The sequence below is a fragment of the Camelina sativa genome, chromosome 1, assembly GCF_030686135.1.
Source record: "Camelina sativa cultivar CO46 ecotype springtype chromosome 1, ASM3068613v1".
In the NCBI taxonomy this organism is placed as follows: domain Eukaryota; kingdom Viridiplantae; phylum Streptophyta; class Magnoliopsida; order Brassicales; family Brassicaceae; genus Camelina; species Camelina sativa.
The window spans coordinates 16,596,281-16,612,393 of NC_141880.1; the positions used below are offsets into that span (position 1 = coordinate 16,596,281).

Sequence of the window (16,113 nt, forward strand, 5' to 3'; positions counted from 1 at the left end):
TTAGAAGAATGTTTCTTTTGACATTGGTTAAGGCCAATCATGCTTGCATATATTTCTTTTTTTTTTTTGATAATGCTCTAGTGCTTTAGAATCCGTCTGAAAACCTACCTTATCACACAGAACGCCCTCTATACATAAAAAAAAAAAACTTGCAGGAGAAATGTGAAGGAGATTACAGCTGCAAACCTCTCTCTCTCTCTGCGGGTCACTAAGCCAGAATGCTAATAGATGTCGTCTCCTCTTAGCTTTTCAAGGATGATCTTCTCTTGCTTTGCGTCTGTTTGTTGCTTTATGTTAGGGAATACAAATACAAAAACTTCAAGTGTTAATGCTCCAGTTCATGACTGTAAGTAACTAAAAGCAGACTTTGGTTATACGTAGGCACAAAAGTTAAGTAAGCTTGAAAAAGGATACGTTCATGATCTGGTTCTTCGGAGAAATTAGAGTGCAGTGCATTCCCCATACTGTCTATGATGGCTGAAATGGTCATCGATGATTCAATGCACAAGATTGCTGTTATTGCATCTAATCGTGTGACCTCATTTCTGAACATAAGCCTTGCGTGAGCTGTGACACCATTATACCATTAGTATCCTTTTTCCCCTTCTGTGTTTTGTAGTAAGAGTATTGATTAAGACTTAAGAGTACAACCGAAGTGATACCTTGAGCCAGACGTATCAAGCTTTCCAACATCCGCACGGTTGTTCTAGCTGCAGTTCAGAGTATAATCAAATTACATGCAAAGTTTCACCCCACCTTCGAAATCTATCTTTAGTTGGTTTTCCTGTACCCATGGGACCTAGAGATTTTCTTGACAAGACTACAGAAGAGCTCATTCCAGCCATTTCGGTGAATGTTTTTATTTGAAATTGATACATTTATACCTTGGTTACCTCCAATATGAATGTGTTTGCAGAGCAATTTTCTATATGAATAGAGGATTAAAAGCTGGACACTGTTCTAGTGTTCTACGATGGTCAGCTTCCCACACCCCATGTTAATAATACAAAAATAGCATCTTCGGAAAGGAAAAAGTATTCCTCAGGAGATACCTGCATTATGTGTCGATGATCTTCTTTGGAGTCGATAATAACTTGAAATAATTTCTTCTGCTTCCTTTGATAGAACAGGCCTGAAGTTTTTTTTCACAAACTGAATGTATCTGCATAGGTCAGGATATAAGAATTCAATAGCAACCATGAATGTATTATTAGCTAAGATCAAATGCATATGCCATCTCAGACTTCTCCGCAAGGAACAATTGTAACGCTTCTAGATTACTGAATGATCTATGATACCTTTGAAGCACAGGTAGTGGCCAAATAGTTGTCAGATCATCCACATACCTATCTTCCTCTATTTGCACCTATGTTGATGTCATCAAATTATCGAAGACATAAAAGTTATATTTTTTTCACAAACATAAACTCTGCGTCAGCACGCAACACAATAGAGATTCTTTAAAGGAACATACCTCAGCAAGGATGTGAGAAGATACAACTGCATCCCATTCGGGATTTTTTGTATCTAAGAGAACAAGCACAATATCAAATCTGCTCAACAAGGGACCGGAAAGTGCAGTATTGACAGAAAGAGCTAGATTCAGTTAAGAAATTTCAAATACACCAAATAAAATTCAAATGCAGAGGAAAAAAAAAAGGAATGCTCGACAAACTAATGATTCAAGGAGAAAATGCCTGCATTTTTGAAATTGATATCACTAACTTGAATTTGAAAACAGTAAGTGTGTATGTAAAGCAAAAACATGTCTGTTCTTTGAAGTCAACTATTTCTGAAGTGGATACATTGATCAGGATCATATTGTCCTTTAGGATTTGTAGCACCAAAGACGATTGTCTTTGTGCTAAGAGTCGTTACAAGGCCAGCCTTCAAATTAGCAAGAAAAAATAAGACACAGTAAAGAGAGAAGCTGATTTAGTTGTACAACTTGAATAATGGAGCTGATGCTGTAACTAGAGAATAAATATAAATGAAAATTATATAGAGTAGTTTACCTTCGCAACGCTAATACTTTGTTGCTCCATTGCTTCATGTATGGTTGCTCTGTCATGCTCTCTCATGCTTCCAGACAGAAAAGAAAAAAACGCTTTAGCAGTTGGCAAGTCTCCCAAGGACGAAGCAATAGAATCAAACTCGATGAAAAATAAAGCAATATAAAAAATTCAGAAAAAATCCTAGAGTGTTTGTCATTATAAGTTGAACAGTTTTTACCAGGTACTGTTTGTCTGTGATAAGAGTCTAATGATTCACAAGAACACTTCAAGTTCAGCGAAGATCAAACTTTTCAAGCAGATAACACTACAGATTAATGCAAAATATCCTTATAATAAATGTTTTTCCCCTCTGTCATCTGGAGACTACCTATCAAATTCATCAATACAGCAGAGTCCACCATCTGCAAGAACAAGGGCCCCAGCTTCCAACATCCACTCTCCTGCAAACAAATTAATAAGACTAAACGAGGGGGAAAAAAAGGTGTACAAAGGACCCAACACAAGAAGTAGGCAAAAAACTGCAGTGCTTACCTCCATCCTTCACTGCAGTTACAGTCAATCCAGCACTTGTGCTTCCTAGTCCCGTTGTGATCACAGCTCTGTTGCTCAGTTTTGCAGCAAACTTCAAGAACTGAGATTTTCCAGTGCCTGGCAGATATTAACACCGTAAAGGTGGGTCATTTGAAAGTGCACTTCCATACAGATTTTAATCAAATAGTAACAAGAAAATACACAAGACCTTTTATTTTTTTTCGAAACTCATGTAAGGTACTCAAGTCCCAAAATAATTTAGTTCCGGCGAAAACTTTGGAACTCAACCAAAATTTAGGGGCATGCATATACAGAAGAAAAATATACTCAGTGGTTGACAACAACCTGGATCACCAATAAGAAGCAAGTGAGATTCTCCCCGAACTTTTGTCCCAGAAGCATCAACATGCTGCACACCTCCAATGAGTGTTAAGGCAACTGCATATTACCAAATGCACACGCACCATAATGTTTCTAGACAGTTCAATAAGAGAAGATGTTGGCACAAAAAAAAAATGCATACAGCCTACCTGCAAGCTTAACAGTGAAGAGTCCAAAGACTTGGGGGCAGATACCTCGTAAGATAGCATTTCTCCCTGACTTAATCAAATATTAAAGAGTTTAGCACATATTCTACTTTAGATCTTCCATATCTAACTTGGCTAATAAGATCAAAATGGATGGCAATACAAGGGATTAGTTGTCCAAAATAATTGCAAGAAAAAACAGGCAGAATAATTTCCAAGTAACAGTGAGTTTTTACCTTTCAAAGGAGTATCTTTGAAGTGGCTCCAAAAGTTCTTAAACTTCTCGATCAATTCATAAGATATATCAATTTCTGATTTAAGTTCATTAGTTCTTCTGGAGAGTGGCAGGGTTCACAGGTGAAAAGGGGGTAGAAATTGTGTCAATAATTGAAATTGTAATGCCTTCTAGTAACTCACAATATGAGACAATGTAATCTCATCAAGACCCAAAATAAATCTTGGGGAAATTGCTTTAAGGGGAACTAAGAGCGACTTGATGATTAATTTTTTGAGGCAACAAACCAATACAATTTTTGTGCAATGGTTGGTATAGATTTCCTTGATAGAATTGATTAAAACAGATTGATTTATCACATTTGCTAAGCCATATACCTGACATGATTGCCAATCAACATAGGTTCAAGGTCGCAGCGAACGTCTTTTAAGTCATGAGACCATTTTGAAGTCAAGATTCCAGAGACAACAACATCATCTGCGTAAAACGAAAACAATAGATATCGTACTGAGAAAAGCAAGTATCAGAAGGTGGAACGGTTATGTTGGTACCTTTAGAATGGATGCTTACACAGAGGCTGGGAATTAAGAATATGTAATACATAGAATAAAACAAAAGCAAACAAAAGCCATGGTGTTGTACCTCCAGCTTTAACATTGTCAACAAGGTCATCTTTCAGGACGACTAGAATGGACCTTGGGATAACCCCAACACCCAAAACCTGAGTATTTTCTTGGATTTTGATTTCTTGGTAATCATGGCGTGTTACTGTATCATCAACAGGATCAAAGTTTGTGCCTTCACAAGATTTAGACCGCTGTCACCAAGAGTTAAAAGATTTGGTAGAGATGTTAGATGAGTTGCTTTGGAGAATATGAAAAGCTAGGGACATGATTTCAGAGACGAGTGTTTTCGCAAAACATGTAGTACTACAGCAAAGGAGCATATAGGGTAGTAGACTAGTAGTAAAAGAATGAAATGGTGATACAATATGACAAACCTGAGAAGGACAAAAGGGTGGTTTCACAATTGAGTTAATTGATTCCAACTCAGGGAAAATAGGAAACCTATAATATAATAAGAAGGAAGCAAGTCAATCAGCCATAGGGACAAGAACAAGAGGTGTCAATCAAATGCATAAAACAAAGAAGAAAAAGAAACATACATGAACTTGCATTTACGACATCGGTACATCCTTTCTCCTTCATACATTTTGACAGCCCCGGAGCGAATCACCGTGCCTTTCAACATCAGAAGAATCCCACGGTGCTTTACTCTAACTCGGCCAATACTTGGGAAAGTCTCTGTGGGAATCAGAAATAAACAAATAAATCTCTTCCCAATCCCAATAGAACAAAAATAGAGAGACACACACACACACATATATATATATATATATATACCAGAGCTTCGTTCTAGAGGAGATCCACTAGTGTCAATACGAACATGTATAAATCTCTTCTCAATCCCAATCTTGTTCTCAAATTTCTTCATATGCTCCAACGCGATTTTCTAAAAAATTCGTAAGAGTTAAAAAAAAAAAAAAAAAGAATCGAAAGCAAAATCAGGATTGAGTTGAGCACATACGTGAGCTAAAATGGCTGATTCGTCGAATTGACGAAGATACTGTTCAGGATTGGAGAAAACGAGACGCGATAGAGAAGGATCATCGTCAACGAGTTCTGCGAATCTAAAGATATTGTGTGTGTGAGGTGAAAAACGAATCATGGAGAGATTAAAAGGGAGGGATGGAGAAGTGAAAGCGTACTCGATGAAGAGAGGGTAGTGAAGTTTTGGATCGGGAGATAGAGAGATGTCGCGGAGCTGATCCGAATAGTGCTTCACTAGAAACTCAGTCATTGACTCTATTTGCTCCGCCGTCTGTGTCGGCGATTCCATTCCCACCTTTGACGAGTGCGCCGGCGAAAGACAAAAGGTCAATTAGGTTGATTTTGGCGGGAACTTAATACGCCGTGTAAAGGGATAAAGGAAAGGGTTACATTAATTATCATAATTTTTCCATTAACGTATAAATTGGGTTTTGAAAGTTATTATTAAGAAAGAAAAAATTAATAAATTGGATTTTTATTCAGATTCTTGCAATCTTTGTACGCTGATGGAACCTCTGTACTTTATTCTAAATAAATTACTTTTGCTGAAAAAAAAATAGTTACTAATAAGAATTTTGATACGTTATTAATATAAAATTTTGACATGTATAAAATTTAATATTTAAAAAGAGCGTTTTGAGATTATGAAAAAAAAAAGAATTGTTTAAACAATATAAATAATATAAAAAATAATTATAAAAAATTATAAAAATTAAACAGTTTTAAAAAAAAATTATAAGGAGATTATATTTCATAAAATTTGAAATTATAATATTATTGATTTATTTTTAATTTTAAGTTATTAATTTAACAAAAAAAATGGAATAGTGATTAAGGAAAATGTATAGTTAATAAGCAATTCTAAAAAAATATAAATACTCACTTCTGTATAAACATAGATCGTCTCACATTTTTCATCTAATAAAATAATCTATATATAATAATAATCCGAATAAATGCGACCTAAAGTTCTGTTTTTTCAATCATACATATTGGATATTTTCCGAAAAGTCATGATGGTTCATTACAATGGTTACTTATGAAAAGTTACAACGGTTCACTGTAGAGTTGTCTTTATTCGAACATTCGTATGTTTTGAAATCTATATATATTTGTCTGTTTGAACTGTTTTCATTTTTTTGCTATGACACAAAATAATATAAATTTTCATTCTCAACAGTTTTTACAGCTTTCTAAATTATTATTCTCTATCATTCATTCTTTTAAAAGAAAGAAATCCCACCAATTCTTGATTTCACAAAAGATTTTTGGAATAATGAATATAATTTACAACTTTTAGTTAATTTTAAATATAAAAATTTAATAAAAATACCTATGTTTTTTTTCAACAGTTAGATGGATTATATAGTGTGTTTTTGAATTTGACATTTTGAATACGGTAATAAAGATGTCTTCTATTTGAAAGCAGTTTATATGGATTATTAGTTATAATCAATTGCAATCTGTTGCGATTTTTCGTAGTACCTTCTCGTAAATTTTTTGTTTTTATTTGTTTTTTTTTAAATCAAACGGTTGTATGTGTACATTATAGAGTTGTGTCATTTCACTATATCTATATATACATTTTTGGAGACATTTAGCAAATAAATCCTAAAGTTGGAACTTATTTACAATCATGCCATTAACATTAATTTTACAATTATTTTTTATTTTAAATAATATCAAATTTGGAATCTAACTTAAGAAGATTTTCTCCTAATCAAATTTCCAAAAATATCATACCAACACCCATTAGCATTAAATATAAAATATTTAATTAATCTATTCTCTAAAAAACTGTTCATAATAACTTATCTTCATGTGTTTGAAAGCCAAGTGATTAAATTGCTGATAATAACTTTAATTTTAAAAAATATTTGGGGTCTGAACTTACACAAATTGTTATAAAAAAAAAAGGGCAATTGTCATGGATACCATCATTTTTAGTTTTTGGGTCAAAAATACCACAAGGCCCAATAATTTCCATTTCTAACATTTATAATAAAAAACATCTGACGAAAATACCCTCACATTTCTCAAACCCTCATTTGCGTTTCCTCTCTCTCTCGAGAGACAAAAAGTTCTGATCATCGGACTCTTGTCGCCTCGCCGGTATAAATCGCCGGCAAATCTCGCCGGGTTCTCATCGGATTCTCGTCGTCTCTCCTTTTCGGGAATACTTTCCTTCGACTCGCCGTTTCGGGAATCGCAACGCCTTAATCAACAAACTTGCGACGCCTCCAAGAGATCTGATTCAACAAACTTGACTCTATTCGTTTCGTCTCGTCAAGGCTGTAGTTAAAGGTAGCCACCATTCTCTCGGATTTCGTTTTAGGATTATTTTTCTTGACTTGATGTGTGTGTCTAATTTTGATTTTGTTAAACCCTAAATCAATTCGATGCAAAATTAAGTAAGATTCTTGTGGGTTTCAATTAAATTCTTGTTTTTTTTTGTGGATTTCATGAAACAATATCTTGGAATTGTTGTGGGTTGTAGATTATTTCAGTTTTTAGGTTTCATTGCTTTTATGATTTTGATTTTGTTATTCTCGGTTCGAAAATGATAGACCATTTTTTAGTGTGTTATGATTTTGAGTGTGTTATTCAGGAAGGATTAAATAAAAATAAGGGAGTAAAATAGATAATTCATGATGGATTACACTTATATGATTTTGAGTATGTATTCACCTAAACAAATTTGGTGAAAAAGTCAGTAGATTCTTATGATTTTCTAGTAAGAAAATATTCTAAATTGTGGGTTACAATGTTGATGATAGTCATGGCTAAGAGCGGGTTGATGTAACAAAGGGGATGATAGTTTTGTTGAATACAATGGCGATGCTAGAGTCTGATGCTAGTTTTTTTAAATCCATGAAAGCATCTATATAATTTAGGATCACTTTCCTTCTCTTACCCTTCTTTTATTTGTTGCAGAATATGGGTGTGTGTGTGATATTAAATTCCTTAAATCCAGTAAAAACCTAAACAAATTGGCTTTCGTTCTGTTCGTTAAACAATGGGAATAATAGAGTTGGGTTTTATTTAGTTGTCACTCTTTGACTAGCTACTATGAATTTCTATTTTTTTGTGTAATTTTGTGTGTGATTATGATGGCTTTCCTGACACGTTCTGTGTTTTATGCAGGTTATGGGTGATTCTTTCCCTACAGATATCAAGCTTCCTGAACTTTGTTTCAACATAGGAGAGGAACCGAGATCAAAGGTGAAGATAAATCAGTTTCCAAACTACGATAGCATCACAAAAGTGCAAAGCATCCTTTCAATTGCAAAGTATGAGAGGATCAAGAATTCCTTCCTAGGACCTATGTTGAAGGTTATCAACAGAGGACTGATGATGTCAAGGAATATGGTGCACTGTTTTTTGAGCAGGAGTTTAAAAGTATCAAAGAAAAATGAACTATGGCTGCATTTTGGAGGACAACCTATGAGATTCTCAATAAGAGAATTTCATATGGTCACTGGATTGACATGCAGTGAATGGGGAGGTGATGAAGATCAACGGCAGAATCGTTATAACTGGGCTAACACTGAAGATGCTCACACATATGAAGATGTTTTGGATATTCTACGAGAAACTGATCCAGAGGCAGCAGATGATAGGTACTCTCTTGCGATGCTAATCCTTATTGAATGCATCTTTCTGCAGAGGTACAAAGGTAACAAGCTTCCCGCAAAAAACCTTAAGAGAGCTCAGCATCTGGATGTCTTGGCTAATTATCCGTGGGGGAAAGATGCATATAATATTATGATTACATCAATAAAGAAGAATGTCCCTTCAAATCTGAAGAAGCATAAATATGACTTACATGGATATCCATTGGCATTGCACCTTTGGATCCTTGAATCAGTTCCTATGTTGAAGTCATCTTTCAGCACATTGAGTGTGATTGGGCGACCAACAGCATATTTGTGTAAAAAATACACACATACAGTTAATCCATTGATTGCTCAAGTGGAGAACATTGAAGCATCAAACCATGTAAGTTATATTATCTTTAATTTCAAGAAGGACTAATACTAATTTAGGACTGTCTCACTAAACAGAAATTGTTTTTGTACAGCTTAAGGTTATTCACATATTACCATCAATACCGGATGATGCAGAAGATACAGTCTTCTTGGAAGACACTCTTGACCAAGATTTGAATTTGTTGGTAGACGTGTTGAACAATGGCTACAAACTGACATTTCAAGACTGGCAAAACAAAGCACTAGATTTTGGGGAAGTGATGGAAGACATTGCCATCAGATCATATCAATTTCATAACAAGCAGACCCTAAAGCCTCCTTCGTCTGGAGTTTCACTAATGGAGAGACTAGACCAACTGTGCAACATTGTTACAGATGGATTCAAATATATCAATTTCAGGTTGTCGAAAATAGAAGAGAGTCTGGGAAGATATAAACCTACCAGTACAGACGATCAGGTAAAGCATTTTTTTTTTCAACTTCCAGCTTCCTCTTTAAGAAATTTTTTCCATGCATGTAACTGCTAACCGTTTTCATTTTGTGTTGTAGGATCTACACCAAGATAGTAGAATGCCTCCATTTACAAACCCTCCATTCCCCAGTTCTCCAATTACAAACCCTCCATTCCCCAGTTCTCCATGCGCTGAACAAAATTCAGAGCATGTGACTCAGGTTTCTGACTATCAGATTTCTAAAGAGGTAAATAATTGGTTTCTTACTTGTAAATTGAATTTTAGGAAAAGTAGTCTTAATTATGTACTAATGCTTCCTAAAAACATTTTGCATTTGCAGAGTGGTGATGGGATCCGTCCTACTAACAGTTCTCCAATTGCAAACCCTCCATCCCCAGTTCTCCATGCGCTGAACAAAATACAGAGCATGTGACTCAAGTTTCTTACTTGTATTTTCAATATTAGCGAAAATATTCTTAATTATGCACTAAAGCTTCCTAAAAATTATTTATATTTGCAGTGTGATGATGGGATACGTCCATCTAACAGGTCTCCCACTGTATAAAAAACAGTGCATGTGGCTCAGATTTCTGAGACTCAGATTTTTGAGGAGGTAAGAATTGGTTTTGTACTTTTATTTTGAATGTTAGGGAAAGTATTCTTAATCAATGTACTAAAAGCTTCTAATGTTTTTTTCAGCTACAATTGTTGCAAGAAGTTGAAGTTAGGTATGAGAACAAATGGAGTAAAGGAAGAGTGCAAGCAATTCTTGAAACAGGAATCATTGTTTTGATGGACAAATCAAAGAAACAAGATTTTTTTGGAAAAGAACAAATACGGTTCTACCATAGAGAGAAGGAAGGTGAACCAAATCCAGAAGTTTTAACTGTTGAGGTGAATGAAATGATACTTAGAACTTTTTAAAAATATTCTAACACATTATATTGACAAATAAAATAATTCATCTCCAGTTCTTTACTCCAACCGAAACCCAAACGGAGGAGTTAACTGAAAAGCTCAATTTAACAAATGAGGAAATGACCCAAACTGAGGAGATGACTCAGAAGCTCGATTCAGCTGTTGATGTAAGATTTATTAAACAACTTTTTCCAGTTATTTAATTTTATAGGAAAGTATTCTTAAGCTAATAAAGGTTCCTAAAACGTTTTTTGCTTGTAGGGTGATGAAGAGAACCTTCCTCAGGAAGGTGATGACGAAGAAGATGAAAATCAAAGTAATCATGCGGATGAAGGTGAGAATCTAAATGCTGGTCTTGATAAAGAAGAAGATGAATAACAAAGTCATCGTGTACCAGAAGGAGAAAGCCCAAATGATGGTGATGATGAAAAAGAAGACAAACAGAATCCACAAGAGAAGGTATAACATGACAATGAATTTTAATAAGGCAAACATAATCATCAACACCATCTGTTTTTAACTTTCTCATATGTGTTTATGTTACAAAAGGACATCAAAGATAAATCATGTGACGAGGGACCATCATTCGATCTTAAGTGTTTTAATTCACCTGAGGTATGTCAATTTAATTCACTTTTTGTTTTTGTTTGTATATATCATTGTTGATTTTTGTAAAAAGTACAAAGAAGACATTCATAAATATGTTTCTTCGTTACATCTTGATTTCAGGAAAAAAAGTGAAAGATGGATAAGAAAAATAATATTGTTATTCCAAGAAAGAAGCAAAGAGTTGATGGTGATGGTGAGAAGCAAGAAGTTGATAGTGATGGTGAGAAGCATGTTCCAAGGAGAAGCAATCGACTCACAACTCCATCATTTTCAACCATTACTCCATATAAAGCACCAAGAAACCCTGCCACATCTGCTATTCACCCAAAGTTCAACCCTTTTCTATCTCCAACTTTCCATGACATTGAAGAATTAAATTCTTGGAAGAGCTCAAATATCAGACCAGGGTTAGTGTGATGTTTTAACAATTCTCGTCAAATTTTAAAAGTAAATTTTTAACCAAGTATAAGAGGATGTTTTTTGATAATATCAGGGTGATAACGGATACAGAACCATTAACCTCACATTGGTTAAATTTTCTGGGGAGACCAGATACGAATTTGCAAGAAACGGTACTGCTCACAAATTTTGTTTCGGTTTCTTTTGTGTTGGCTGGACTCATGAATGCTATCCTAAAAGTCTTTTTCTTATTTTAATTGTAGCATATTGATGCAGCTCTGGAATTACTTTGGTTAAGAAGAGACCAGGATCCCATTTATTTCTATAACAAGAGACTTCTGAAAACAACCTTTGTGAGGCCAGACTACTTTTCAAAATTGAAAGCTGCATACTTCAATTTCAAGAAGGATAACTTTAAATCACAGTATGTGTTTCCAGAAGAAGTCACTGATATTGTGAGTGGGAAGTTGCCTTCTGTTTGTCTGTCTACTAAGAAGTGGAAGGATCTCGATAGAGTTTATGGTATTGCCTATAACTCTACATACAAACAGTACATTGGTATGGAAATAAGCTTCAAGTTCAGGAAGATTACTTTTTTTTTATTATCGAACTAATGAGAGTAAAGGAGACTTGGTGAAATCTCATGTTATACCATTTGCAAGTAAGAACTTATTTGATTATGATGTGATTCTTATGTTGAAGATATATATCTGATAATTATTTGTGTGTATTGCAGAGATGATACTTTATCCTTAGGCACTGAAAGAAACAGAGAAAAAGTTGATGTGACTCCATTTAAAGTCTTGGGCCCTAAAAGGTTCTTACGTCGCATTAAGATTGATGCACACTGTGGATTATTCATTCTTAAAATGGTGGAATGTCACTCAATGGGCGTCGAAGAGATGATGAGTAGCCTTCAAGAAGAGCTTTCAGAAGATATAAGAGCCAAGTTATGCTTTGATATCTACCATGATATCATACTTAAGAAGATTGAGATTTTTAGAGGTTGATTTTTGTTATCAGATTGTAGACTCTTCTATGAATTTATAAATTTACAATAGATTTATTGGAATCATATGTTGTGTGTTTTGGGATTATGATTTAAATGTTAAAGATACTTAATTAATGGTGTGTTTTGTGAAACTTTTATAATTTTGAATGATATTTGTATAGATTAGGTAAAGGATGAAAGTTATTTAGGAAGGATTTAGGTAAAATCAAGATGGCATTCCTCAAAAAATAGAAAAAATCAAGATGGCATTTCTCATATGCGCATCTTGGGAGCTCGGACCCTCGAGGACGAGGATTTTCAAGTGGGAGAGTAACCAGTAGGCCAAAGCCTGTTATTCGAGAAATAGATATAAACATAATAATATATACTTAAATATTTATGAAGGGATTACAAAAAATCAGGATGGCATTCCTAAAAATGCGAGGATGGAACCCAAGGGGTTCGAACCCTCGAAGTGGAGGATTTTCAAGTGGGAGAGTAAACAGTAGGTCAAAGCCTGTTATTCGAATATTGTTTCATAACATTAGTAAATATCATTAAATATTTATGAAGGGTATACAAAAAATCAGGATGGCATTCCTAAAAATGTGAGGACGGAACCCAGGGGGTACGAACCCTCGAAGTGGAGGACTTTCAAGTGGGAGAGTAACCAGTAGGCCAAAGCCTGTTATTCGAATATTGTTTCATAACATTAGTTAATATCATTAAATATTTATGAAGGGTTTACAAAAAATCAGGATGGCATTCCTAAAAATGCGAGGATGGAATCCAGGGTGTTCGAACCCTCGAAGTGGAGGATTTTCAAGTGGGAGAGTAACCAGTAGGCCAAAGCCTGTTATTCGAATATTGTTTCATAACATTAGTTAATATCATTAAATATTTATGAAGAGATTAGAAAAAATCAAGAAGGCATTTCTCATATATACATCTTGGGGGCTCGAACCCTCGGAGACGAGGAATTTCATGTAGGAGAGTAACCAGTTGGCCAAAGCCTGTTATTCGAGAAATAGATATATATACATAATAATATATCCTTAAATATTCAGGAAGGGTTTACAAAAAAATCAGGATGGCATTCCTCAAATGCGCATCTAGGAGGTTCGAACCCGTGACTTTGTTAATTTACAAGTGGGAGAGTAACCATTAAGCCATAGCCTATTATTCAAGAAATAATTAAAAACTTTCACATATAAATAGAAATAATAACTATTTATTTTAGGAAGGATATTTTGTTATTTAGGATAGCATTTCTTAATAGTATAAAGATATGTAATGTATGAAATAATGATGCAGAAATGCATTCCCAAACTATAAAAACACAACAATGTGCATATAAGAAACTGAAAGCATTCATAAATAACAACATAAAGGTAACACAAATTGCATCTGCTAAGAAACTTAATTATATTTAGGAAGGATTTTCTGAAATACAAGATGATATTCCTTTACTTGATATAAAAAGATGTTGTCTTAATGTTTCTTAGAATAGAATGACTACCCAATCAAATGAATACTATTAATTCAAATTAAAGAATAGATTACTGTATAGTATGAAACACATCATCCTTGTTGTGTCATCCTCTACCACACCTACAACAAAAAAATGAAAAAAGTTAAAATACATATCCCAAAAATGTCACAGATTCAACATATAACTTTGTTGTAACTAATCATATGGGAAGTCGGCATGCACTCTTATTGTGTCCTGATGTGCCACATCTACTGCACTTGTGACTCTGAGACTTGGAACCTGGCACCCCAAATTCTCCAACAGATCGCTTTCTTTTTTTTGGTGGTCTCCCACTGTTTGGCTTACTAAATGGAGGTGCACAAAAGAATTCTTCTATAACATCAGGGAAAGTCCAATCATTTATATCTCCATTCGGGTGTATGCTTTCAGCATATACTTTAGCCCATGTCTCAGTCAAATAGCAAACATGAACAAACTGGTTTTCATCCCTATTTGAACGCTTCGCAGCAGCAATAGCGTGAATGCACGGAATTTTGTCGATGTCAAAAACACAGCAACTGCAATGCATGTTCTTCAAGTGAACAATAAACTTGTTAATGTTGTCCTTCACCTCAAACTCGTCTTCATCAACTTGGAAAACGTCAAGTTTCATTGCATCTGAGAACCTTAATACCAACTTCTTCACCACTTGCGGCGTGACAAGCTTGTCATGTTTAGCAGCCTTTTCACGTCTCTCACGAAACCACGAAGTCAAAGTTAACCTGATTGTCTCCAGAAGAGAAAGAACTGGCAACTCTCGTGGTTCTTTCAACATCGAATTAAATGACTCTGCAATGTTTGTTGTCATAATATTGTAACGATTTGAAGGAGCATAGGAACGAGCCCACTTTCTGAAATCAGCTTTTTGTAAATACTCAGCCAACTTAGGATTTGCATCTTGAATCTGGATGAATATTTTAGCAAACTCTTCACGAGTATGAGCGATGACTGCAGATTCAACAAGTGACAAATAAGATTGACCCTTGAAACTTACTTTGATGTTGTTTCCAAGGTGGTATTTGCAGATTTTGTGATGTGATGTTGGATACAATTCTGTAAGTGCTTTTGCAATGGACGATGCACGATCAGAGACAAACACAAAATCTGGTGCATCAGGTATGATAGTACGAAGACACCTAAAAAAACAATTCCAAGATTTATCATTTTCTGAATCAACAATAGCAAAGCCTATCGGGTATAGGTGATGATCTCCATCTTGTGTTGTAGCTACTAATAAAGTTCCCTTAAATTTCCCCTTCAAGAATGTGCCATCTACTGCAATCACTCTTTCAGCAAATCAAAACCTCTTATCGATGGACCGAATGCAATGAACACATATTTGAATTTAGTACCAGAATCCCTCTCAAGATAAACAACTGATCCTGGATTTCTTTCTTTAGCCATGAACAACCATTTTGCTATGTTGTGGTAAATGTCCTCAGGAGTTCCTCTAACCAAAATCTGAGCTGCCTCTTTTGCCCTCCAAGCTTTTTTGTATTTTATATGAACACCATGATCTAATCTAACTCTCTCAATTATCTGTTTTGGCTTGAGTCCAGCCTTCTTTTCTGCAAAATGACTGCAGATAAAAGAACCAAGAAGTTTTGCAGTGGCTTGCCAGTGGTTTGCATTCATGTAAGTTGTATCACAATTGTGTTCTCCCATATACTTAATCACTACAAGGAAATAAGATGACTTGAGCTTTGTTGCAGGCATCTTCCAGTTGTAACTAGGATCAACACATCCCAATATCAATCTCGTTCTGTCTGACCACAAGATTTGAACTCAAACTTGAACTCAAGTGCAAACAGCCGCATCTTCATCATCAACTCTGCTTTGTTTTTGAAATATTTCCCCACATGTATATAATCAGACGCTTTAGTGTGATGTGAAAAACTTATAGGAATACCATCATAAATCACTTTTTCAGCAATTGAACAGGTATCAATATGTGATTCAGAAACTGTGGCGCCACTTCCACTTGGTTCATGAAACTCCTACAAACATAAGCACATTTTAAATGTAACAATTAGGGAATGCCTTCATTTCTGATAAAGACGTTAGGATGACTTTCCTGACATAAAGATATCAGACTTCATTTCACCATATCCTTCTTAATGAACAAAGAAAGATTATAACTAGATATATGACTTTATTATATATACTCACATCAATCACCTATTACAAAAAGCACTTATGTATTCTATGATTTGTAAGACATTGTATTTTGAGTAAAAAAATAGAGCATAGTTTACCTTGGTTAGATAACGAACTGATGAAACAGATATATCGCTATTCGAAAACTG

The 16,113-nt window shown here is 34.7% G+C and overlaps 2 protein-coding genes and 1 pseudogene across 3 annotated transcripts; 1 reads left to right on the top strand and 2 right to left on the bottom strand.

The window, feature by feature from the left end:
- Positions 1–27: 27 nt before the first annotated feature.
- LOC104793587 (putative DNA helicase MCM9) lies at positions 28–5,283 on the bottom strand. 2 transcript variants are annotated; one of them, XM_087460096.1, is made up of 20 exons: positions 5,077–5,283; positions 4,896–4,990; positions 4,712–4,820; positions 4,474–4,612; positions 4,309–4,375; positions 3,951–4,125; positions 3,686–3,785; positions 3,310–3,407; positions 3,077–3,142; positions 2,892–2,984; positions 2,547–2,663; positions 2,383–2,455; positions 2,016–2,082; positions 1,806–1,887; positions 1,475–1,596; positions 1,299–1,366; positions 1,053–1,162; positions 663–710; positions 415–567; positions 28–277 (listed from the first exon to the last, which is right to left on the bottom strand). In XM_087460096.1, exons 3-20 carry the CDS (start codon positions 4,800–4,802, stop codon positions 222–224), a joined length of 1,725 nt encoding a protein of 574 aa, XP_087316222.1. In that variant the 5' UTR covers positions 4,803–4,820; positions 4,896–4,990; positions 5,077–5,283; the 3' UTR covers positions 28–221. The 2 variants fall into 2 exon arrangements, with proteins under 2 accessions (XP_087316222.1, XP_087316218.1); XM_087460092.1 differs by having other exon boundaries at positions 4,896–4,998; positions 5,077–5,278.
- A 1,664-nt stretch (positions 5,284–6,947) lies between these two features.
- LOC109127739 (uncharacterized) lies at positions 6,948–12,428 on the top strand. The gene is made up of 14 exons (XM_087460101.1): positions 6,948–7,222; positions 8,063–8,917; positions 9,000–9,365; positions 9,457–9,606; positions 9,700–9,788; positions 9,880–9,972; positions 10,059–10,253; positions 10,331–10,444; positions 10,539–10,736; positions 10,827–10,892; positions 11,007–11,293; positions 11,380–11,458; positions 11,549–11,946; positions 12,022–12,428. Exons 2-7 carry the CDS (start codon positions 8,066–8,068, stop codon positions 10,150–10,152), a joined length of 1,644 nt encoding a protein of 547 aa, XP_087316227.1. The 5' UTR covers positions 6,948–7,222; positions 8,063–8,065; the 3' UTR covers positions 10,153–10,253; positions 10,331–10,444; positions 10,539–10,736; positions 10,827–10,892; positions 11,007–11,293; positions 11,380–11,458; positions 11,549–11,946; positions 12,022–12,428.
- Positions 12,429–13,967: 1,539 nt separating this feature from the next.
- On the bottom strand, positions 13,968–15,633 carry LOC104709329 (uncharacterized; annotated as a pseudogene).
- Positions 15,634–16,113: the final 480 nt, after the last annotated feature.